The 25,617-nt window shown below is 46.7% G+C and overlaps 3 protein-coding genes across 7 annotated transcripts; 1 reads left to right on the forward strand and 2 right to left on the reverse strand.

Annotated features, from left to right (window-relative positions):
* Positions 1-68: 68 nt before the first annotated feature.
* LOC126642684 (uncharacterized) lies at positions 69-6,299 on the reverse strand. 2 transcript variants are annotated; one of them, XM_050320529.1, is made up of 2 exons: positions 6,233-6,299; positions 69-5,354 (listed from the first exon to the last, which is right to left on the reverse strand). In XM_050320529.1, exon 2 carries the CDS (start codon positions 1,978-1,980, stop codon positions 892-894), a length of 1,089 nt encoding a protein of 362 aa, XP_050176486.1. In that variant the 5' UTR covers positions 1,981-5,354; positions 6,233-6,299; the 3' UTR covers positions 69-891. The 2 variants fall into 2 exon arrangements, with proteins under 2 accessions (XP_050176486.1, XP_050176485.1); XM_050320528.1 differs by having other exon boundaries at positions 69-5,519; positions 6,233-6,297.
* A 43-nt stretch (positions 6,300-6,342) lies between these two features.
* GTF2E2 (general transcription factor IIE subunit 2) lies at positions 6,343-25,577 on the reverse strand. Its single transcript, XM_050320530.1, has 8 exons — positions 25,522-25,577; positions 24,744-24,910; positions 16,035-16,126; positions 15,530-15,637; positions 15,124-15,306; positions 14,850-14,943; positions 7,842-7,957; positions 6,343-7,173 (listed from the first exon to the last, which is right to left on the reverse strand). Exons 2-8 carry the CDS (start codon positions 24,904-24,906, stop codon positions 7,054-7,056), a joined length of 876 nt encoding a protein of 291 aa, XP_050176487.1. The 5' UTR covers positions 24,907-24,910; positions 25,522-25,577; the 3' UTR covers positions 6,343-7,053.
* SMIM18 (small integral membrane protein 18) lies at positions 17,620-22,842 on the forward strand. 4 transcript variants are annotated; one of them, XR_007629501.1, is made up of 3 exons: positions 17,622-17,843; positions 20,614-21,387; positions 21,610-22,842. XR_007629501.1 is itself a non-coding variant. In XM_050320532.1 (2 exons), exon 2 carries the CDS (start codon positions 20,659-20,661, stop codon positions 20,950-20,952), a length of 294 nt encoding a protein of 97 aa, XP_050176489.1. In that variant the 5' UTR covers positions 17,620-17,847; positions 20,614-20,658; the 3' UTR covers positions 20,953-22,842. The 4 variants fall into 4 exon arrangements, 2 of the variants coding, with proteins under 2 accessions (XP_050176489.1, XP_050176488.1); XR_007629502.1 differs by having other exon boundaries at positions 21,975-22,842; XM_050320532.1 differs by having other exon boundaries at positions 17,620-17,847; positions 20,614-22,842.
* Positions 25,578-25,617: the final 40 nt, after the last annotated feature.

Below are 25,617 nucleotides of genomic sequence, written 5' to 3' on the forward strand. Positions count from 1 at the left end.
TGTGTGCCGTGTGTCTGGTTAGGAATAGGGCGAGGGATCCCAACACACCCTTCGGGGCCTCGGGGAACAGCAGCCTCCTTCCTCCCTCGGGGTATTTGAAGACACTCTGATGCTCCAGGGTGATTTTTCGGGGCAGATACCATCACCCTGCTTGGCTCTCTTGGATCTCTAGAAAAGCTCCAAAATCCAGGCTGGAAGGATCAGCAGGCTTTAGAGAAATGACTCCAAGTTTACAAAGATGTTATCAGTTAGTTTTTAAACCTACTAATCTTGGCAGGGAGCACAGGAGCTAAGCTGCAATTTTCCATGAGCTCAGCCCCGGCCCAGGCAAACGTAACCTAGAGACGAAGGGCCAGATTAGCTTTGTATTTTTTTTAACATGCTGGGAATTTTGAAAAACTCGGGTTCATAAGCCCAACCTAGAAATTCCTCCTCCTTTCTCCGCTCCGCCCCCGCCCCAATAAATGAGACCAGCATCCCCAGGAGCCTCAGCCAACAAGCCAGGCTCTCAGAACAAAGTGCCAGGAGCGAGCTCCAGCTAAGCCAAGGCAGCTACAAACTCCAGGGTGGAAGGAACAGGCAGAAGGCATGGCAGTTATTTGGAACCTCTGGCTGGCAGGGATGAGTTAAGCCCTTAATATTGGATGTTAATCCCACTGTGGCCACAGCCACCACGAGTCACAGCTTTCCTTCCGAGTTGCATCCAGGGGAGAGGTTTGTTGGCAGGCACAGGGTAGGAAGGGAAGGGAGCCACAACATGCTGCTCAGCCCAAGGGCTGCTCTGAGCAGCAATAACTGGCCAAAACCTCCGTCCCAGGCAGTACTTGAGCGGACACACAGCTGTTTGTGGGAGCAGATTCAGCAGCAAACATCCTCCAGCTAAGAGAGCGATCAAACACACACACGCACACACACACACACACACACACACACACACACACACACACACAGAGACACACATCCTCCTGGACTTGGCCTGGGCACTGCATCTGCTCTGAGATGTGCCCTGTGAAAGGAAGTGGGGCCTTGCCCAAAATATTTAACCTCTAGAAATGCTTTTTTTTTTCTCCCATTTCCCCTGTAAGCCAGAATGTTTTTGGCTCCGTGCTGATCAGCGCTGCCCTCATCGGCCCAGTCCCAGCGTCCCCTTTGCCCGTGGTGACCTTTCCCCATGCGGTCGGGGGAACATTCCTTCCCCGTGACCATCAGGGCACTTACAGGAAGGCCTGAGCTGCTGGCTGAGACTGGGGGATTGCAAAACGGGATCAGGGACTCCCAGGCCATTGCTGCCATCCGATACCAGGGATATGTCCCGGGGGATATGAACACGCAGAGCTGGAAAAACCAAACCGAGAAGATTTCACACTCATTGTTTCCACTTTCCCAAGTCTTTCCCTCCCCATTCCCTAACACCGAGGCTAAGCTCGGGGAGGAGGGGATGCAGGCAGCTCCTTCCTGCACATCCCTGCAGCCCTGCACAGAGGTTTGCTGACCAGCAGCAGGGAAGGCAGGGAACAGCCTGGCACGGTCTACGAAGAAAAACACAGGGCTAAGTGCCCACATCAGAGCAGTGGAGAAATGGGAACAGGACGGGAGAAAGACAGCTGTAGCTCCCAGAGGACTGGGGGAGCAGGCAGCAGTGAAGGCAGCCAGGCAGCAGTGACAGGGACTAGAGGATCCTGCCACGGGAATGGAGACAGGCCAGGCTGGCCAGGGAGAGCAAAGGGCAGACAGAGCCGGCGCCGAGGCCGGCAGCGCCCGCAGCCCGGATGGGGCAGGGAGGAGGAGCAAGCCCAGCATCTGCTCCTTGGGCCTCCTTGGGAGAGGGGGAGAAGGAATAACAAGGCCGGGAGAGAAAAGATGAGATCGCACTGGGGTTTGGCCAGGCAGCTTTAGAGGCTGAGAGGGAAGCTGGTGGGTAGGAGCGAAGGGGTGGGTGGCTTTGTGAGGATCGCTGGGGCTCGGCACAGTGCTCAGCATGGATTTGCTCCCCGATTCCTAAAGCTCGGGGAAACTGAGAGGCGTCACACAGCAAGGGTCACTGCACTGCCTGAATGCTGCCAGGCAAGGCTGTTCCATGCTCCCTGCCAGCATGAAAAGGAGGACATTTCAACCCAGGGAGATGAGCAGCGTGCTGCAGATGGGATCTGCCCAGAGAGCCAGCCAACACTTAAACACCGTTACCTGCCTCGCTCAGAGCAGAAACCGAAATGATGGTGGAGCTTAAAAAAGAAAAGCTAAGAAATACCATTAGCAGGTCACTGAAACGCTGCTTCTAAAACACGAGGAAGTCAACCATTAGCAGAGCCTGGATTTCATCTCTGCAGTCTCCATAATTAATAACCAGCTCAGGGGGAATAAAGAACACATCCAAAGTGATGGAGGCAGGAAGAAACTGCGCAAGTACTTCAGGCCTTGGATGCAAGCCCAGAAGTGCAGGTATAGTCAAAAAATTAACTTAATGGCAGGACAACCTCCTGCCTTAACCATCCCTTTCCCCTGCTGTGCTTGCACTCTGCACAAGGTCCAACCCAAGAGGCCAGTGCAGCCTGACACGTGGTTCCAGCCACAGCAGCACTGACGGGTTTTCAGAGTCATGGCTGTTTTTTCTGAGTTGTTGAGTAACACTGCAAGCCAAAGCAACAGAAAGCAAGCCAGAGACACACAAGAACTGCTCTTACAGCACGCCAGGAAGTACCAAAGGAACCAGGGCTCAGACCCACAGGAGCATGTGAGTAAAAGGAGCTGCAGGTGGTCTCTGATTCAACCTCCCTCTCGCTATAGGAATGCTGCCAGTAAGGGACCTGGGCAGCCTGGTCTTGTCTGAGTGATGCTTGAAGCCTCCCTCTGTGGATGGAGACATCTCCCCACCAGCTGTTTTTTTCCTAATATCCAAGCCAAGCTTCCCACATTCTCCTATTATGTCATCTGCCATGGCTGCCAAAAGAGTTTGACCACATCATCCTCCTCACTGCCCCTCACACATTGCTGTACCTGTGACTGGATGCAGCCCCAGTCATCTCCTCACCACACCAAGCTGTCCCAGCTCCCCAGTCCTCCTCCCAGCCCCTCTGCCCCCAGCCCTGACCAGCCTGGGAGCTCCAGCATCCCTGGGGATGGAGGAGGGACTGAATAAAGGGAGAGGCCTAAACTGGACACAGTGTCCAGGTGTGACCTCCCTAGGGCTGAGCAGAGAGTCAACAGCTTGCCTTCCTGGGGGAGGGGAAGAGAACTCATTTGGGAAGAGAACAGCTACAGCTATGCAATACCAGCATGACGAAGAGGCCAGGCCGCCTTCCTGTCGGGAGCCCTGCTGTGTCCAGGCAAGCCCTTTCTTCTGGGGAGCTGCCAATCTTCCCCGGAGATGTGTCCAGAGAGCCTGCGCAGGGCTGACAACACCGACACAGTCAGGAACGCATCTACGAGCTGGAATGGCAGACCTGAGCAGCAGTGTCGAAGCAGGTCCTCTCTCCCCGTCCAAGGAGATCGAGTCCCAGACCACCTGCTTTGCCATATCGCTGACTCTGCCAGCAGTAAAAGGCCAGCACCAGAAGAGAGGGATCCGAGCCCTCCTCTCCCTGATGGCTGTTCCTCCTTAGCCTTGCCAGTCTAAACCAGCTCTCAGTTCAACTGGACACGCTCCCCCAGAAGCAGGAGCTGCCAGAGGCCCCCGAGGCAGTAACGCACAAAGGAATTTGGGCCCGGTACATTAGCAGCGACCGGAAAGCGAGCAACAAAGCTGGAAATAATGAGATGTCAGCACCGTAGTTGCTTCTAGTCATCTGCAAAGGCAGCCCCTCCTCAGCAGCAGGTACAAGGGGCCCGGCTCTCCCTGGTGGCCTGGCACCGCCCGCCCGTTGCTCATCGGAAGTGACAGCCCTCGCTGGCTGCAGCCACGTGCAGGGCCTTCATACCCTTTCTCGGGGCTCCCTCGCCTCGCTCTCCTCCGCTTTCTAAAAGCCCTGAATGATCGTGATGAATTATAGATTAGCTCTGGTACACATCGCCTTATGTCAGTTTTCTCATTCAACCATACAGAATCCTGCTGTTTTCCATCCCCTTCCAGAATGATCATCATAATGGAGGAGGAGGTGGAATAGCTCTGTCAGTAGAGCAACTTTTAGGAGAGAAGCCAGCAGAGCTCCATGTTTAGAGGTGTGACACACCTGGGCTACTAAACTTGACCCTTGAACAAGGAGAGCTCTGTCAGGATGAACACACCGAATCCCAGAGCTGAGAGAGCAATGTCCTTGCTGGACAGGAGCCTCAGGAGAGCAGAAGAGGCAAGTCCTCACCTGGCAGGGACAGATAAAAGATGGCACTGAGATGGGATTGCCAAAGAAGCTTCCTGAAATGCAGGAGACCAAGGTGCCTGCTGTGGACTAGATGGTCACTCTAGGTCACTTCCACCTGAAATATTCTACTCCTTGTTCTCCACCTAAGTCCCCTCATCTTCCTGGATAGCAGCAGATGCTTCCAGGGAAGGAGGGGAAAAATGGGGGCTCCTAGGAGAGAACATGACGCCTCTCAGCAGCCCTTTGCAACGCCAGACTGAGGGAAGAAGGGTTTTGCCAAAGAGAGCAAGCTGAGGGCACGATGGTTTTGGCCACTGGGAGAAACATCTTGCCAGAGAGAGAATACAGGAAAACACCCCGGAGGAAGATGAAGCAGGTTTAAGTTTTTAACAGATGAACTTCAGTGAAAAGCCTGATCTGGACATGAACAATGTGAAGAGACTGAAGTGGACTGGAGTGGTACTAAAATGCTTTTAGCAAACAGACTCACACTGATGTAGTCTGAGATGAAGCTGGAGAGGGACTCTTCATCAGGAATTCTAGTGATAGGACAAGGAGCATCTAAGCTTATTGTCTGAACATGTTTACTTCACCACTGCTGTCTGTAGTCCATGCCACCTCTAGCAAGACAATGTGAGCTTCCCTTATTTACCCTAACAAGTTGCAAAGCTTATTTATGCCCTCTCTGCTGCTATGGCAGAGGGGAAGACATCCTCCAGTGAGACAAAGCATCTCATCCAGGCTTTCCAACTGGACACCACCTGGACTGTTCTGTTCCTCTGAACACTGGAGCCTGACAATGCCAGCACAGAACTCACAGTCAACCTCGCTTTCCTGCTCTCCCTTTTTTGACCTAACATATTTTTAATCTTTTAAAGTAGCTGGAGGCATTTTCTTTAGACTCCTCTATTATCTAAATCACTTGAGCAGAGAAACAAAGCCAGCAGCCTACCTTTGGTTCAGAGAGATAGGGCAATGCTATGCAAGATGACTGGGAAGTTACTCCATAAAATCCCCCAAAGGTAGGAAAGGCAGAGCTCTGCTGTTGTCCAAGCACCACTATCAAAAAAAATCACTGCTCAAAAACTGCAGCAGATGGAAGGGAACTCTTTTTTTCTCGAGTGAAGACGACAGAAGAGGGGTGAACAGTTTTGCAAGCGTGGTACTTAAAGCAGAGCTGTAATGGAAAACTAAAAAGCTCCAAGAGGAATTGTTTGTGCTGACCTGGAAGATACAGGAAAGAAAAACAGTTTCAAAACCAGCTGGAGCAGCATGCTTTTATAAATATATATATTTAAAAGGCATGAAATATATATAGATTAAAAAAATAATAGAAGAAACCTCCTAACGGCATTTAGCAACTCTTTAAACAGGGCTGACATGTGCAACGCTGGGAGCACTGTCTGTCTCTCGAAAGAGCAGCCTTGAAAATCAGGAGGATAAATGCTGCACTTCCAGCAGCACATTTCCCCAAGCTGACAGAACTCGTTCAGTGCAACAGCAACAAAGCCTCATTCTTCATCTGCTCACGTGTCCAGGCCCGGCGGCCTCTGCTTCAACCCCGGGTGCATCAAGCAAGACAGGAGCTCATGCATGGGCAGGGGGGATCTGCCGTCCGTGGGGTGCTGCAGTCACCTCTCTTATCTCTGATCCTAACCCTGGAAGAGCAGGGGAACTGCTCCTCTCCCGCAGCGCCACGAAAACAATATCTGCATTGACTGACTCCGGTTCAGAACATAAAAATAAGTTATCAAAAGGACATAATTTGGCCACGATCCACGTTCGGCTGTGCTGCACAGAACATCAGGCAGCTACAGGGAGCTTTCGTTTAAGGTGGTTCCTCCCCTCTCCCCAACCAAGACCGATAAAAAGATGACAGCATTAGCCCAGAACAATAAGTCACCGAGAAGATAAAAATACAGCAAAGATTCCTTTACCTCCTTGAAAAGGAAAACAAGCACAAAAGATGCCGATTCTCTCATTCTTTCAGGAAGCAACACTGGAACCCAGCATTGTAAGTTTATTACTTAAAAAAAAAAAAAAAAGCTTCAGTATTACACCGTTGTTTTATTTCCCTCCTGTCCACAGACCAGAACGTGTAACACACTTTGCACCCACAACAATGTGGTGAAATCGCCAAGGGCAATTCCTGATTAGCATTAGGAAACTGTGGCTGCATCCCATCCTGCAGCCTGCTGGGATTTTAGGAGAGGGAGTTTTCTGAGTTTGAGTCTCAGATATCACAGACTTTCAGTAAAGCTCAGTCCCGTGGCAAGGAAGAAGCATACAAACCATACAAACCGTGGCTGTATTTGACTGTCAAAGAAACTTTGCCTGCAGTGATTGCCTGCAAAGGTTTTCCTGAAACAGGTAAAACAAATGCTGTATTCAGTCCCACTAGAAAGCCCCTTGTAAGTAATACCAGGTAAATACCCATTAAGCAATGTAAAAGCAGAGTTAAGCACTGAGCAGGAATTCCTGCATTACATGCTGAGCACCATTTACCACCCTATGCCAAGAGGCAACTAGTGAGAACCTCTTACTTTAAAGAAACCTTTCCCAACAGCTAATTAAATTAACCTCTAAATTTAATACCTCATACTTGCTCTCAAACTGACCTGTTTCACCTCGGCAGTTGCTGGGGTGGGGGAAACACATCACATTATTATTTACAGTCAGTCCTTCTGTGAGCAGACACCGAGCCCCTGCGGCAAAAAGCCCCGTCTGAAAACGCGCGTTTGCTCCAGAATTCAACCGCTCACTGCTTGCCAGGAACCACATCAGAGTAATCTTTTAATACTCCAACCAAGTGGTCATTGTGAGTCTTAAACCGACGTTTCTTCTGAGAAGCAGGTTTCTTCCTCCTCTGAATGGGAGCCTGCAAGAAGAAACAAACAGGAGTCAGGAAATATGTGACATCTGACCTGGTGTGTGAGGTTGTGCTGGTCATCGCTGCTGTGAAAGATGAGCCCTGCCTGAACCAGGGGTGGGCAGGGAAGGGAGGTGCTGGCTTGTTTTGGCAAGAAACAACAGCATCCAATTCCAATCCAGGCAGGGAGATGACCCTGGGAACAGAGCAGAGACTCAGTGTCCCAGGCGTTTGTAAGTGAAGTTTCCAAACACTCCTCCACAGGTACAGAAGTGGGTACGTGCTTCTGTACAGTTCTATCCACAATCCCATCAGGATTTCAAAGCTATTTAACAGAAAAGTAAAAAAAAAAAACCAAAACCCACCTTTCTCCCAAAATACTTCTGCTCATAATGTATGGTACAGCTTCAAGTAGAAGCTTCCACTTTGGAGCTGACAGGGATTTCTGGCGTTTGCCTTCTTTCTGATGCTGCTTGGATTAATTACTCTGTCTCAAACAAGTTATAGAAATCACTGAGTGGTGGCTGCAGCACTGGTTTTTGCAACTTTTTAGAAGTGGACACACTTTCCAGAGCTACACAAAGCTGTGCACAGGCTCACCAACACATTCTGGAACTAAGAGTGCAGGGGGAGGAAGGGGGAATCTCCCAGGAGGATGTGCAATTTGTATCTCTTACTATTTTCTTTGGTCCGGTTTCTTGCATGGAAGAAATACCCTGTCGTTTCAGGTACTCCTCTATCTTCTCCTCATCCATAGAATCCACGGGAATGCTCCTCCACAGCTTCTGAAATTCTGAAAGACCAAAGAAACCCCGGTTTAATATCCCAGTGAACCAACCCTTGATTTCAAACACCGAAAACACTGTCAGTCTGTCACTGCCAGAAGGAACCCACTTAGCACAGCCTTTACCCACTCCAAATGCTGAAAGCACTTCCAAAGAACACCCAAAACCCAGAAAAAGATCAAGCCCCAAGCAACAAAACAACAACAGAACACCCTCAAGCTAAACTGCACTCCAACATCAGGAGCACCCGCAGGCAACCCGTGCTTTTCATGCTTTTCATGTTTATTTGCTATGGAATCTCTTTTTGCCTGGCATCTCTAGAGCTGTGTAGGCTGTGAATGAGTTTCACAGATCTTGGTGATGAGGAACAACTAAATGGCATCTTCATTTACACATCTTCAGCTGCCATTGTCTTGGGAGACTCGTCAACCCATTGCCCAATTTACTGAGGATTCAAGTCATTTATTGCAGTGGGTCTGAGCTTGTTTATCATTGTAATATAATCCATGCCGTGCTGTACAGATAATAAATTACTAAAATTCCTCCGGTGTTAAAAAGAAGAGAGACACCTTAAAAACCACAGCAGCAGGAAAACAGACAGAGACAGTAAGTCTTAATTAGAGCAGCTGCCATCTGCCTGCACACTTTCTGCCTCACGTAAAGTTTCAGAGAGCCTCTGGAATGCCTTCTCCAGGCAGCGGCTGGTACGATCCTACCTCCCTTCATTCCCCAGGCAGGGAGTTCAGATACATCCTGTCAGCAGGTTTGGCTAACAAACTATAAATAAAACACGAGGCACACATAGCAACGCAAGATTAAATTTTTCCCCGTTATTTCCAGATAAATTTAGTATACAGTTGTCAAAACAACCACAACTCCTGCATGCTTAAGGATCTGTCCTGTGCAGCAGGGGATGAGATGCTCCAGTGACGTCGTTTGCCATGGATACACCAGCTCTGGGCAGTGTACAAAAGGGGTATGTCATCGACTTGGTTCCTGCACTTGGACCAATTCCCTTCCTAATGCACCTTGTTTTTCTACAGCCCTACATGCTTCAAGTCTCAGGTGTCTCTTTTCTTCCCCTTGCCAACAGTAAGGAGCTGTTCCAGCTTTCCAGGAAACAAAAGAGAGGAATTTCACCGGTGAAGAACAGCAATGTTCATTTTCAGTAATGCAACATTTATGAAGAGAACCAAATCTTGTCAAAACACCACTTTTGGTTACAGGGAGCCAGCGCTCAGCCTGTTTCTCACAGAGGCTCTACAGTACCCCAGGATCAATGTGCAGACCCCTGAATTCAAGGACTGACATTGGACTCAAGACATTCTCTGTCTGCTCATCCATTCTGAGGGGGATTCCAGGCTTTTGGCATAGCTGGTAATGCCTGCTATCACAGATCATCCCTCACCTCATCCTGCTGCAGTAGCTTTGTACTCTTATTTATAACATCCTGAAACAAACACAAGTGATGTGTGTCCTCATTAGAGTTCAGGATATATGGACAAATACACCCTGGTTCTTAAAAAAGAAAAAGAGCTGAGGATAGGTGCTTAAGGTTAAACTGGTCTACATTCTTCTGGGAAACAGAAGTGAAAAATTAAACACTAGAAAATAAATGGTCAGCTCTTCAAGGATCAGCATGCACACAAGTGCAGATCACAGTTAATATCTAACTACAGTGTTCTGCATTTCTTGTAATGCAGAGGTTAAGTCATCATTCCAGCTTCACATCCACCCTTTCAACCCGGCCAAAAAATATGAATGGAACAGTCACCAAGAACCAAAACACCAATGCTAAAAGGACTTTACATACAGATAATTTAATCCACTAATTGGCCCCACCAGAATCACTGTATCCTATGTTGCAACTCCATTTAAAAATTCCTTCATAAATCAGGCTTCTTTCAGCACTACTGCTTTGATTGCAGTAATTGCAAAAGCATCTTATTCCCATGCTGGAGCTCCATGTAGGGCTTTAAAACACTTCACTGCCCAGGAAAGGGGGAGTCACAACAACACGGAAATACTCCGTGTTGAAGGATTGGTTTGGAACTAAAAGGCACAGGATAAAGGTGGAGAAGCACATGGAGCTGCCACCCTTCAGTGCATATGAGCTGTTTGCATTTAGGGTGCCATCTAAAAGGGAAGGGAGAGCCATCCATCATCTCATCACAAAACCGGCTCCATGTAACACCAGACACCGGGCTAAATGCAAGGCCTGAAGAAAGAGAGCAGCTGGATGGCTGGCACTGAACCATTCCCACATTACCTGTCAGATTTAAGTCTCCAAGGACTATGCCCCTATCAGCCAGGGAAAGTTTAGACCTTGGGAATACACTCTCTGAATTATTGTGACATCCTCTCTGAAATATGAGAGCCTGTGGGAAAAGCTGGCAATAACCGCAGCTCTCAAGAAACAACCCTCTGCATTTGCAGCTCAGGTACTTCTGCACCTCAAAAATTATACCCCTGACCTGAGATAGGAAGAGATTTCTCCCAATTTCCTTGAGAAGGATCTGAAATGCTGTCACCCTGGCCTTTGCTGTGTGTTTGAAGAGCAAACAGTGACAGAAGGCAGCTCCTAGGGAAGGTTTCAATATACCAGATCCACTTTTTATCATGTCTCTCTTTTCTCTGAGGACAGGGAACAGGCAGATCAGTGCTGGAGTGAGGAGCAGGAAGGGGACTGTTGGAACAGAAAGCTCACCACATGCTGGCCTGCTCCAGCCAGGCACGGAGAGCAGGTTGGGATGCACAAATTCCTGCGGTGTGTGTAGCCATTATGGTTACAGAGCACAGTCACTTTTCCTTCTCCGTGTCCTGTTAACTGATTTTTACACCATCACAGCACGGTGAAGGTGAGAGACTCTTCTATCAGAGCCACTAAATTATTTTATAGATCAGACAGAGCAAGTGCAAAATGGTTATGGAAGGAAAAAAGCAAGGCTTCACCTGCCCGCAGCAGGCTGCCTTCAGGCAAGCTGACAATCTCTCCTACGGCTTAGGCTGCTTTGACAAGACAGAGCCCAGAAAAAATCCCCTGGGGAGAAATTTCCCCAGAGTTTCTGGCCAAAACCAGGCAGGTGCTGTGAACCCTCAAGGAGATTTGCATTTTCCACAGAGCTTTTAAGTCCTGACTCCAGTGTAGATCTTTCCCAGAAGGGGCAGAAAGCTGTGATGCCAGTACTGAGGTAAGTGTTAGGAACAAATCCTATCTGCACTATCTTGCAATTTGATCACTAAAATATTTTAACTCAGAAGCTTGACAGAATCAACACTACTCACAGCCTGCTCCCTTCCTGCTCCAGAGAGCTAAATTTTGGTCTTTCAAGTAATGAGAGGAGGGAATGAGACCAGGAGCTGACTGAAAAGCCAGCAACATGATGCCTGCATGCACAGACTTAAAACAAAGAGCTCTGACCAGCAGAAACCAACATATAGCTAAGCAGAAGGCAGCATAACAAAGATTTTGCAAACACCTTCTCTCTCTGAAATTTCCAAGAGGCGAATACTCAGTTACCTCCATTTTAGTGCAGCACAAGGTGCCTCATAAATGAAAACAATTTGCACTGACATTCCCTGAGCGATTATACTCTAAGACACTTCCTTCCTATAAGTGCTTACATTTGGGGAATGGAGTCATGGGTAAATGACTGTGTGGTGACTTTGGAGCAGCTTATCCTGCACTTCTCACTGCCTCACCTGCTCTTGCAGAAAGGTTGAGATGGCTTCAGAGATAACCGACATATCACGCTGGTAGTAAAATCTGCCAGAGATTAAAACCAGCTTAAAAATCTCCACTGGGCTGAGCCAAAAGCCGAGCACAGGACAAGAACAGACAATAATGGGTCAGAAGGGAAGAAACAACTGAGCAGAGGGGAAGATGGAGTCCTGCTTCCTAACAGTCCCAGGGAGTGCAGCACTGGATTTACACCAGAAGGAAAGGGTGCTTGATGTTAAATCTGTGCTGTCCCTGGACCACCAGAGCCAGCAAGTCAGATCCCAAGCAATTTTTATGCTGTTAAATTTAAGAGGCTTTGGCCATTCTCTAAATCTCTTCAAAGGTGCTTAGGAAGAATTAAAAAAACAACGTATAATTAAGTATCCGAATTTTTTAGCATTCAAATACTTCCTACAGTGCATTCAGCTGGGAAAGATAGCATCTCTAGCAGTTAGGCAATCAGACTGGCCTTTCAGCATTCAGCACAGGGGTGAAAGCCTGGTTCACATGCAAAGTGCTTCGCCCCAGCACAAAAAGGCAGCGCTTGACTTGGCTGAAGCACCTGAAATCTGGCCTGGCTTTTATAAACGCTTTCAGCTCCACACCACTGACAGAAGATTAATTAGCCAGGAAGTCCAGAAGGAACACATGCAATCTGAACCCTCCTTGGCTAATCACATAAAAGGAAGAACAAAAGCTGTTCCTTACTGCTAAAACCTTCTCCAGTACCCTTGAGATCACGATATATAGGCACCGCTCTGCTGCCGCGGTACATTGGGATTTATTTTCACAAGGGGAGAAAGAAAAGCTTGTTCAGCCATCAAGGGGCAGAGGCAGGCACTGCCAGAAAGCAGGTCCTCCCACTGCTCCAGGCAAGGAGATCCAAATTGCCCCAGCAGCTCCTCTTTCCCTGCTGATGGAGCTGAGACAGCGGTGGGAGAGGGTGCCCAGCTTTCCGAGGATATTAATCCCAGCCAAAACACGTTCTGAACTGGAGTGTCATACGGCAGCACCATGCACCGAGGAGCACAGAGCCCTTATTTCTAAGGATAAACATTAAACTAGAAACATATTTTGAACTGTCATCAGCTGCTAGATCAAAGACTCTGCCAACACTTCAAGGCTTATTTTGCAGTCTTCTAAAAACCTCATTTTAACGTTGCCGGAGATAATGAGCTGCAACGGCACTGCTAAGGCAGAGACGTGTCATAACTCATCCTGCACGCAGACAATCCTGCCAGTGACTCCCTTAGAGACACCCTTCTGCTGCTCTGGAATGAATCCTAAAGCAAAGCTGCTCAGGAAGGATGGGTTTTCTTCATCACAGGACAACACAGTTTAGGAAAAGGACCTGTTCCAGCTGCAATAAGTGAACAGACTCAGGGACGTTTTAAGCACTGTGGCGTAGGCGGGCGGATCACAACAGTCACAACAGAGAAAGTATTCCTTGCTCTCTCTTCGAACAAAGCATCAAAAGGAAAACCAAAACCAGCAGGAACAGAACAACAACAACAGAACATCACTTCTGGATCAGATGGGAAGCTGCTGCCACCTGCGGATAAAAGGAAGCAGAGACACCTTGAACTACAAAAGCTGGATCCCTTCGGGCACCCACTGCAGGCTTAAATGCCTTCCTTCAGCGGGAGGTTGAGTCAAACGGCTTAAACACTTTGTTTCAAGGAGTTTTAAAGGTCTTTTTAACCTTTTCCTCCCTCTCACAGCAATAGCCTGCACTGTTTGTTCCTAAACAAGGATGGTTGTGTTCCAGTTATCTGCAAAAAATTGCACAAGAGGAAACATTCAGCAACCATGACTGTGAAACAACCAGTGGCTGCTAAAAACTTGAAACCTTTGTCCTAACAATTACTGCAAGAGCACTGATGTTTTGGCCATCTTCAGACCCCCAAAAGCTGTGGGTTGATGGACTAAAGAGGCACCTGAACAGGATGGCAGTGTTCATGGTAAACTCCTAAGCACTTGGGAGTCAGAAATTTCTCAGTGAATGCATTCTGCATTTCACATATAGTTCTGCTGCCATTATCAAGAAATGACAGAAATTACCACTTAAAGAGATTCACTTCAACATTTTGAAGCATTTTTTATATTTTTAAAATGCTGGAGATGTCACATCTACTTTATCTTTGTGGAAGAAAACTGTTATTACTGAGAGTACAAATGTGCTACATAACAAATAAGTTAATTAGACACATCTCCAGTTGCTTAAATCTACTGAAAAGAAGGATTCTCTCAAAACTAGCAAAAGAAATAAAGAGCTTTATGCTTTCTCCTATGGTCCTGTAAGTAGAGTGGTTCAAGCTTGTAACACAACTCTTTTTTTACCATAATGTGACGTTATATGATGCAATGGCTTTATGTGGCATGTTATCAGAACTATACAATAACAAAGTGTCCAGTGTTGTTGAGTCATTTAAAGTAAATTCTTCCCACACAGACTGCCCCCTCCTTTCTGCACTTACAGGCACCTGATTTTGGCATAAATGTCATTACTGGAATACACCCTGATTTCTGTAATGGATTTCTATGCATAAAATTGCACCAGAGGATTTTACCACTGTCTGTGACACAGAAAGCACATGCTGAACTTGTGAAGTACAAAAAATCCACTCCAGCTCTGGGCAGCAGCACTACCCCACATCTGTGCTCTCCTTCCAGTTGTAAACTACCCCTTCTCAGGAATTTTGCTCACATCTCCTCCCTCTTTGCTTCCTCCTTCTGTTCCATTAGTGGCTTCTTGCTGCATTCACCAATAAAAGGCACATGGTTAATTAACTGGGAAAAAAAAAACCAACAAAAAACTTGCACCCACAAGCCATTCTTTGGGGTTTTTTTTTGGCTGCCCTTCACATAGCAAAATGTTAGATGCCATTTTAGTCACAGCCAGGTGGTTTTTAGTCTCATGTACCACTATCCCTGAAGACAACTGCTGGATTCCTGATGCCACATTCCAGTGTATCCATCATAAACCAGAGGATATTATCCCTGGACTCGCTGCTTTCCTTAGCCTTGTGATAATATAAACATTCTCCTGACATCTGGGTACACCTAATATTTCATTAGCACCTTAAAAGACTGTCACACCTGAAGACTGCTTATACACAGAGCTGCTTCAGACGAGTTCAAACCAACTGCCATGGAAACCTACCTAAACCAACACTTACCTTCATCCACAGCAAAGTGACAGCTCTTGTCGTTGTAGAAAAGAATTTTCTTCTTATCAGGGCGATTAACAAAGATGATCTGGTCCCCTAAAGCCTCGAAAACAAATGCAAAAGAGCAACTCAAAATCACTTCATTTCCAAGCATAAGTTCTCCTACTCTGATCAACAGATGCAAATCTTGTGCTACAAAAGGCACAACAAAGTAGGTAAGATGGAGAATAACTGGCTGGGAAGTGAGTTGGAATGGGTTGGCTGAACTGCACGTGCTCCTCACCTTTATAGCTTTCTGTGCATTGGGCAGCCCTTCCTCGATGTCTTCCAAAAGGATTCCTCCCAGCCCTCGCTGGTCATGCTTGTCCAAGAGCCTGAGCAGAGCCTTTTTGTCCTTCAAGTTGTACTTAGGTTTGAAAGCATACTTCCCATCCACAACTTCTATTTTAGGATTGTTGACTAGAGCCTGTAACAGAGACAGAAACAAAGGAATGTTACAGTCTGTATTAATTAGAACTATCCTAGTTTTACTGTGCAGAGAGGTACAAGTTCCACATTAATGTCAATCTAAATTGTTTCTTAAGGAGGGAACACCTATCCAAAGAGTTTGAAATTAAATAAATGTGCATAATTCTGGTTTATCATAATCCTTTATCTTTAATTCAAATCTAAACATATGTATTCTTTACCTCGCTCATTAACCATTGTTTCTGTTTGAGTCCAATATCTAAGTGCTGTGTTTCATCCAAAATCTCTTCAAGGGTTAATGGATGTGTATCACCCCGCTGGTGCCGAGTCTGGAAGAGCAAACAGGATCTATTAGAGCTCTGTAATCACTTTATTCAGCAACTCAATTATCATAAAGTAACTAACACTGGCACCAAACTACATGTTCATCTTGATCAATAGGTCATGAATTCTAAAAGCTGACAGCAGCCTGCAATTCCTGCAAACAAAACCCATTACCCTGGTTGTAAAGTGACCTGGGACAGTTAGGATTTCAATAATGGAAAAATGTGCTGACAATTTTGTTTACTGACAGCACTTCAAATTTAACAAGCAGTTTCTTGAAATTCTCACTCTTGCAGTAAAAGAATTTTGGAGTTTTAAATATTCAGCATCTGCCAGCTACCACGGGAGACTAAATAACCACAGTATTTAAAAACATGGTGGTTTTACACCGAAACACCATACCTTCATATAATTCACTATTTTAGCAAGGACTCCAAACTTGTAGCCAGAGCCTCCTGAAAGGGCTTTCAAGTTAAATGATCCATTGCTGTGATCTACAAAGGGAGAAAAGAAACAATTTAATGATGCTTCAACACCACCCTGTTGGCTCTGAGCTCTGTCTCCTTCTCACTCTACTTTCTGAAGGTTTCAGAATGACAGAAAGGTGCGTGGCAGGAGGAGACACCCTCAGGACTCTGTCTGAGCACACGTGTTGATCCAGCCCTGCAGAGTCGGCTCTGGAACATTTCTGAGCACAGCTCCACAAATAAAAAGTTCCTGGGACTTGACCTTTAAGAAAGCAGCAAGTGACTACAGTGTTATGACCATAAGAGAACATGTTTAATTTGGTAGCTTAACATCCCATAATCATTTACACTACATTAATCCAGGCTGAAATAATGCACTGCATTGGCTTTACTGAGATTGCTGAGATGGGGGCAGAAAGTTTCTCTTCTTCTCAAAAGGTATTCAGTGGTTACACAGCAGGTAAAGGAAGGCTGTGATTTTTTTTTTTTTTAATTTGTTTATTGTTTAAAGTAGCTCCAGTGGAGAAATTTATTAAACAGACCCCTATAAATTCAAAACAATTCAACCTGGTCTGTTGCACCACTGGAACAACAATTCAGAATCCCCTCTGTTGTCAAATCCTTATCATGTTCTTTCAAAAATTCTTGCAAGGATGTTAATGACCATTTCATTAACTTCAGCTCTTAGCACAGCACATTAAACACAAATATCCACAAACCACTATCACAAGCCACAGGCCCATTACCAGCACAGGGTTGCTCAAACCTAATGGCAACGGCTTTTTGGAATTTCAGCTACTCCAGGCAAAGAACATCTTCTCTATGTCACCACGGGGATTTTTTAATCCACTGGTAATTTCTAAGCACATTTGACAGGACAACAGGTATCTCAAAGATACTGAGCTCCTACTATTTCTGTGGAAATATCAGTGGAGGGTGAGAAAAAACCAGAATCCTGTAGCTGACATTGTGTTAAGAGGCTTCACATAGCACAACAATTCTAAAATTAGTGTAGAAGAACCAGTGTAACTCCAACTGCTGAAGAACATTTCATTCTGGTTACTAAATTAAGACTAAAAAAAAGGGAGAAAAACAAAAGCCAGCTCCCTCTGCAAATACATGCCCCGTAGGGATTTTCCCCCGCAGGGTTCCCTTTTAACATTAAAAATTAATGTCTATGGAAGGTATTTTATAAATAAATAAAAAAATCCTATGTCTAACTTCAGACAATGAAGTGATTAAAATAAATTCAGAGGTACAACAAACAGTTAAGACAACTCATCGTGTCTTTATTCTGTCAATTAAATCGGGAAGATTATCTTGTTTAATCTGCCTGGCTACAGCCTGCTACAGTTCATGACAGGGGAATCTAAGCACACGGGGAGGCTGGAAATCTGCAGATATTAACACTTCAAACGTCACGGTCTGATGGCTGATTCCAGCACAAAGCAAAGCAGGGTCGTGGCCACCGCTGCACTCCCAGCGCGCTCCGCTGCTAACGAGCTCATCACATCCCAAAAAACGAGGGAAGGGAGGGTTCTGTTTCTTATTCCAGACTGTAAGAGTCATATTTATGAATGATTTACTCCTGAGGTTGAGGGCTCGATGCAAATGAGCACAAAGGAAGTTGTCAGCAGCATCGTGCTCTGGCCAATGGTAGGGAAGCTCCATCTTAGCTGTGCCATAGGCTGCACTAAAAAAAGGGACCAGAACGGCGCTCTCTCAGCATCCTTTCCCACAAGAGGTAGGTGTGTACCATTTTATAACATTCTCTTAGGTTTATCTTGATTACTGAAAGAAAATAAGCCTGTAAGCTACGAACCTGTGAAAGCTGCTTGGAACGGGGATGATTTTTCTCTGGGTTGAGCGGGGTTTATCCCGCTGAACGCGGAGGAGCTTGTCTTGCACGATCAGACAAGCACTTTCACCATCTGTGCACTAATGGAAAATTGATGACCGCTCCATCTTACAGCAAAGCTAACACCAGCAGCCAAGATTCAGTAAACAAAATGGATTTCATCCTTGCAGGGGAGGTGGCTTGTTTCCTGCAGCCTCACGCTGCCTGTGGTTGATTCTATACGTTTTTAGAGGAACGCCAGTGAAAGGCTTTTCCTTAAAACAAAGACAGCTCAACCTGAAATGTGAGAAATGTTACCTCCCAGGGGGTATTCTGTAAATTAGGCTGCCTAAAAGAGGTCTGTGTGCGTGGATGTGTGAGAAACCTGTTCTGGAAATGTGTTATACTGGGGTAGGGAGAAAATCCCGTTGCATATTATTATCTTTGGAATATCAGAGCAGCCACAAGGCAAATGGGTAGGTTAGAATCCATCTGAGGTTTGTAAATGCTTTTACCTCAAGATGTCTATTCAGTGGTTGTTTAAACAGGACTTCCCCAGTACTGCATTAAAAGGATTTTTTGCCAGTCATTTCCCTCTGGTCCGTGAATACGGTTTCAAATAAAGCTGCTCCTCTGCAGTGCCTAAAGATGGTAATGCTTTTAAATTAAAACCTAGTACAGATATTAGAGGAGTCAGTTGATTAAATATTTAACTCCCTGCATTTTGGATACATACAACAGCTGACTTGATTTCAAATCAGACTGGCTAATGATGTGAATTTGAATTGTGCTGTTACAAAATAAGTAAAACTGCAGGAAAACAGCCCATTTTTGACAGCTTTCAAGGACATTAACCTTAGCTGTGGTAATTCTGAACACCCAGCAACAGTTACTTCAGTCTTGTATTTTAATAATTACAGCTATGAGTAGCTAATCTTTATCTGCCTTGCTTTGTTCAAATCTAAGGAAATCCTCCTCCTCCTCCTCTAGGAGCTCAGACCCCCTCCAGCAAGGCATTAAATTCCACCCCCTGGAATAAAGATGAGTGTGCCCTATTGGTGGCTGTGGAGTGGGAAGGGGGTGCCTGGCCAGCCATGCCATGCCCAAGATGGAAAAAACCCCCTAAAAATACTCAATTTTGCATCACAGGAGCAGTCCATTTCTGTGCCTGTGCATTTACAGAGCGAGCAAATTTACGTGTAACAGATTCCAGCAAAACCCTCAGTCTTAGAAATCTGTTTACAAAGTTCCAAACAAAACTGCTTGCTTTCCCAAGGATATCCTCTTGCCATTTAAAATACACAATTAAATCCTGCTTATTTTAATTACTCCTCAAAGGGGACTCCAAATCCTTTTATTCAGCCTGCCCTCTCTCTCACAGATTTTCAAATAACTCTTCAGGCCACCCCTTTAAAAACCCTCCTGACTTTTAGCCCCGAACAATTCGACTGAGTTTCCTTCCCAGATTGTGACCAAATCAAGCCAGGACCTGACTCAATCCAGGAGTATTTTTAGCTTGGATTTGCTCTGTAAACTTTTGCTTAAGAAAAAAACCCCAACAAACAGTTTCATTAATCCTGCCCATCTCAGCCCTACTTTGTATACTCAATTACTAATTTGTGTATTCAGTTACAGATTTAACAGAGGAAACAGCAACTGTTCCAGTAAATGTCTGTATGGAATGCTAATGCCAGGTACCTTCCCAACCACAAAGGTGTTCTGTTTCAATTTAACTCCATTAAAGACAGAAGGATAAAAACAAAATGTACAATATTTGAATGATAAAAGTAAGACATAGATAGCAAGCTGGTTTGGCTGCATCATCCTGCTTTTCACTATATCCTTTTTTTTTAGTAATTTCACAGAAATGGGACAGGTGCTTAGACTGCTTTAAGTCAGCTGCTTTAGCAGACACTGGCATCACCATGCTCCACCTAAAAACTCCCTGCTATTTCCTCAAGGAAATATGGAGATCTGACTCCATCTCCTTCTCCCACACCCAGTTTTAAATTGCCAGAGGGATTCAAAGGTTATTATGACATCCTACAGCACGCCATGACAGGGAACCAGGAGCTACTGTGGCTCCTTGGACAATTTTTACTACGTAAGACTATAAACCAATGGCAGATTTATAAACCAAAGCAAACTTTTGCTTCATCTCTCCCCATACCCCAAAGCAGCCTCTTCTGCTGGGTGCAAACACACAGCACTGGGGCCAGGGAGACATTCCTTCCCCAGTAGTTAGGCAGAGCTGAAAATAAGAAATCACAACTCCTCAGAAAGGGTTGGGTTTTCCTTGGCATAAATCCCAATGAGCCTGGCACCACAAACAGGAATTCCAGTGGCTGAAACCGCTGTACACCTTGAAAATTATCTTTGTAACCTTTCTGTCTGTGCACAGAACTGAAATGAAGGAGCCAAGCTCCCTCCTTCCTGAATAACTTACACCATGTGATGCCTGCACAGACCAGACACCGCCGAAATAAACGTTCCAGACCAACCACAGAGCTGTGCATTTGGAGTGTGATACTTTTGTGAGCAAATATGAGTATGCAACCAGCCATGGCTGTAGGAGGTGTGAGCACTTAGTCTGAGCTGAAGTTTCTTACAGTTTTCGATAAAAATCACAGCATGTCCTTGACTTTTAGTCCTCAACAGCTTTGGTTTTGTGTTTCAGCCCCCAAATCTGTGACAGTGAGCACACTAAGACACCCCCTCAAGAATGGCAACCCTCAACAGCACTCACTGGAACGAGACTACATCCATTTCCCAGTATCTGGGCTTCCAAGTGCAAAAAATCTACCCTTTCCATGACAACTGGAACACTGCCTGCTTTGTTATCCTGATCATATTCATTTTCACTGTAGTTTCTCTGGTGGTGCTGGCTTTCCTCTATGAACTGCTGGACTGTTGCTGCTGCGTGAAAAACAAGACTGTGAAAGACTTGGAGAATGAACCCAATCCTGTCAGGGCCATGATGAACAGCTTCAGGAAGCGGGAAACAGAGGTGGTGTAGGGAGGACTGAGCACCAGCACTTGGAGAACATCTGACACCTTGAATGAAGCCTCTTGTACCTTACAAATGAGCAAGTCATGTGCTTTTTTGTTTTGGTCTTAAATATAACAGGTTGTAATTTTATCTCTGGATGTGAACTGGAACAATTGGCAAAGGCTTTCCAAGTGTTTAGCAGAAGGACAATCTGTTGCAGTGTTACGGGGGAAGAAAAGATTTTCGGTTTTAAATGAACTTTTGCTGTTTATATTGAGTGACTAGCATAGAATTTTGTCTACCTGACTGAACAAATGTTGCCTAATATGCATAAAACCATGTTGCTTAACTGGAGAAAACGTTTCTAAAAATGCTCAACAAATCTGATCACACACAGTGCAAAGACACAGCAGTGCCGTCCCACCGAGTCAGCTGCACAGACACAGGACAGACAGACAAGGGGTGAGAAAAGACATGGGAGAGAAGGGTGTGGATGGCAAAAGACCCCTCAGACAGGACAGGACTGGGTGAATTCTTGCCTTTGGCAGCACTTTCTATTATGGTTTCTCGCTTTTAGAAGAGACAGTGGTGGGAGGAAAATTAAGGCAATGCGAAATGTATCCCTAAAATGGTCTTTTCTAACCTCCTGTGATAGTTTGACTCTTTCTCTTTCCTCTCCTCCAGTTCCAGAGAACTGCTCTCCCTTTATTTCATATTCAGCCTGGTCAACAATTTCTGGGTGTTGAGACCTGAGTGACCCACTTCCTTCAGAATACCTGCCCTTTCCACAAAATCCTACTGTAGTGGTACCACTGCCCAGGAGACACAGGGACGCTCCCCTGCCCCAAGGCTGCTGCCTCTGTGGCAACCACAGCACTACAGGGGTTCTGGCAGCAAATAACAGTCCTGTCACAAGGGAAACAAACCCACCTAAGTGGCAAAAAAAAAAAGTGACCTCACAGTCCTTCCATATCCGAAATACCTTTGTGCTATGGCCAGTCCCTATAATTACCTCTTTTTTTTGTTAATGTATCAACTCCCTCTCTCAGGGTGAGTATGCCTAAGCTCCAGAAGATCTGGACACAATGGAAGACTTGCTAATTGACTTGTGCTGCTCCTGGTTGGCGAGACGGAGTCACCAGACACCCAGGGCACTGCGAACCAGCACAGCGAGTCCAGTGATTCACCTGGCGAAGCAAACTCCCTTCTGCAGCCACCAAACAACACCGTGACCGCTGTGACCATTCATCTCAGATCTGCTTCTCACAGTGAAGCTTTGCCAGAACCAGCCCCACGTGCAGAGAATGTTCTGTGCTAAAAATCAAACTATAAGCACAATTAATGGAAGCTGACGCCCCAAGTACAAGATAATTCAGGATTCCCACCCAGACTCATGATGAAGAAGTCAGTGGAGGTAATGATGACTTTCTGCTGCATGTGGCAGCACCAGCCTGGAATAACCAGCTCAAGAGAGGCCAGAGTAGCCATTGGGATACACTGAATTAACTAGTGTTTCTCCTTCCTAAAAGAAAACACTGTGGACACTTGCAGCATTCCCACAAGATGCCCCACAAGGGCTGCACACACGAAGGCAGCGTGCAGGAAGCACCACGGTCGGCCTCTGCTGCGTTGGCACCGCCTTCCAGAGAAGCACACGGAATGACAAACCTTGGGACCCATTCAGCTATTTATTCCCCAGGTCTACAAAGGTGAATGGGTGTCTCCACAAGGAACAGAGGACAAAGGTCTCCCCTTGCACAGCCCTAGAGACTCAGGAGGATTCTTTCCCATGAAACAGCCCCCGGAGATTTTGGCTCTAGACTTTTGTTGGCAAAGACCACCGAGACAAAGGTCTTAAGATATAAGACCACAGCCATGGCTTACTATTCATTAATAAAATGAAACAAACAGCTTTGATCTATTTTGTTTATTTTGCAGTTCCTGTGATAGTAATCACTCTATAGTAATCACTGTAGTAACAGTGGGAAGCTTAGAGCCAGTCTTCACACACAGGCCAGAATTAGCTAGGCAGTCATTTGAAGGTTAGCACGATCTCCATACCTCTCCTCCCCCAAAAAAGTGACAAGGGCAGGCTCTCTGAGTCACAGAATGACAGAGCGAGGATTCTGTGGGCGTTGCACATCAGTGCCAACAGGCAATCACAAACTTATCATCTTTGTGGTCACTACACAACAAAATTAGGACTGATCATCTTAAGTTTTGTTTCTTTGGGGAGGTGGGACAGGGATTCTTCGATATCAGGTTTTTACTCCACCTCCCCAGACCTACCCCTGACACCTTCATATCCCGACAGGCACCTGCCAGTCTGACAATTCAAATATAAAGCGGGTCTTGAAGCAAAGGACTTTGACTCTGCAGCATAAAAATCTAATAGAAACCTTGAAACCTTTCTGATAACTATCTGGAAGGAAGCCAGCAGCATAAAGATCAAGTGTGTTTCCTCCCGGCCACTGTGTCCCTATTTGTGTAAGCTCATTGTCTGATAGCCACAAAAGCACTCAAAGCTCTCAGCCCACAAAACCACAGAAACGAAATTAAAGATTCTTCATCTGCTCAAATCCTCCAGATCAGGCTCACATTTGAACCCTCCACTCTCTTCATGCCTCCCCACCCCTTTTACCCTCCTAACTGCTCTCACACAGGAGACACAGCTTAGGGTAGTCCACTTGGAAATTTATTTTATTTGGAGAGCGTGGCAAAGGGATGGATGGAAAACTGGCCTCCCTTGATTTATTTTAGAATGTCTGGCTGAACTTTATTAGGTGCCTGAGAAGCTGCAGATACAGACTCCCTACTCCTCCCCTCAGACAGAAGACGCTTCACTCCTCCCACCGTCCTTGACTTTTTTCTCTGTTGTTTTAAGCTCTATCACTTCTTTTGGACTTTAGGAGAGAGCCACATGTGGTATTATTCAAAATATGAGAACGCACTGAGTTTGCACAACAGGGTATTTTGTAGTTTTAGTAACTCCTTACATTTGATCTGACCTTTAGAGTGCACTCAAGAACTGCCACCGCTTTCAGAGCAAATCCTCTCCTCTCCAGTGCACTTCCCACACGCTCCTTTATTAACTGCTTATTTGATACTGAGACATGCATTACCACTGCCAGCACCCCAGGGAAACCACACAACTCCTGAGCAAAGCAGGTAGGAACCTCTGGAGGCCCTGGTGCTCGTGACCAAAGCACAGTTCCCAGGTAGAGCAAGGACAACTGCTAACTACAACACGCAAGCCAGATAAGATGTACCTTGCAAAATCCATCTCGTGCATGGACAGCCCTCAACTTACAGTTCATTAAATGTTTCAGCTGCTCTCTTGCCAGAAATAATCACAGAATGGTTTGGTCAGGAAGGGACCTTAAAGCTCATCCAGTTCCAACGCCCTGCCACGGGCAGGGACACCTTCCACTAGACGAGGTTGCCCCAGGGCCTGTCCAACATGGCAAAGACAGACAAAATGAACAAAATCACTGGTAATGCTTGTCCAGCAAGCACCAAAATGAACAAACCAAAGCCCAGCTTCATATGAATTACTTTGGCAGCAGCGATTCATCCAACAGAGTAACACCGAACAAGTCACAGGATGATGCTTAACACATATGCACAGCAGGGAATGTCTTTTTTCACACTATGCAAGGGAATTTCTTAAGAAAAAGCACTTATTTAAGAGAAAGAATGGCAACAGCCACCAGCCAATAGTGTTAACAGATACGGTGTTATTCACATTAATAAACCACAGCTTAGAGGTAGGCAGTGGGAAACACAAAGCAGCTGCCGCACAGGAGACTCTCACTCACCTGAGTTTTGTTTAGAGCTGGAGGAGCCCCCTTGTTCTACCTTGGCTTTCTTCTTCTTGGAGGCAGAGGAGTCCGAGGACAGCACTGGGCGCTTCTCTACGGCCGGCGTGGAGAGGGCTCGCTTTTTGAACAGCTCCCGCTCCCTCAGCAGGCTGGGATCCATGGCTCTGCCACGGGAAAAAGGCGAGACACGTGTCTGGGTCAACACGGTATTTAAGAGTGGAGGTACCTGTTTATCGCGGAACACGCCGACTTGAAAAAGACGTGTAAGGGTCGAGTACAACTTAGCCCTGCACAGGGCACTGCAAGAACCCCACCCCGTGCCTGAGAGCGTTGTCCAAGCGCTCCCTGAACTCCGCCAGGCTCGGTGCCGTGACCGCGTCCATGGGGACCCCACGGAGCTGTTTATTTCTCGTTCGCGTCCCGCTTCCCCCGCGAGCGAACTTAAAGCGCGAGGGTTAAGGTGTCAAGAGCACCACCCGGACCCCAGGGGGAGAATGGGACGGCCGAGCTCGCCCACAGGGGTGGGAGAGGCGGGCACCGGCACCCACCGCCCGTGTCACCGGCGCTGGGGGGGAACGGCGCAGGGGACAATGTGGCAGCGGGGCCGGAAACCACCGGCCCGAGGGGCGCCCGGCTGCCCCGACAGCGGCGGGCAAGGGGCCGGGGAAGCCGCCCCCATGTCCACCCCCCCAATCCTCTCCCGGTCTCAATCCCTGTCCCCGTCCCCGCTCCCGTCCCGGTCCCCTCCGCGCGACCCCCGCGCGCCGCCCCTCACCCGCGCGCCGCCACAGCCGCCGCCGCCTAGCGGGCCATGCCGCTCCCGGCAGCCCCCGCGCGCGCCGCCCCGGAAAGGGGCGGGCCGTCACCATGG

This window comes from Myiozetetes cayanensis, unplaced genomic scaffold, assembly GCF_022539395.1.
Source record: "Myiozetetes cayanensis isolate MyiCay16 unplaced genomic scaffold, myiCay2020 scf24, whole genome shotgun sequence".
NCBI lineage: Eukaryota > Metazoa > Chordata > Aves > Passeriformes > Tyrannidae > Myiozetetes > Myiozetetes cayanensis.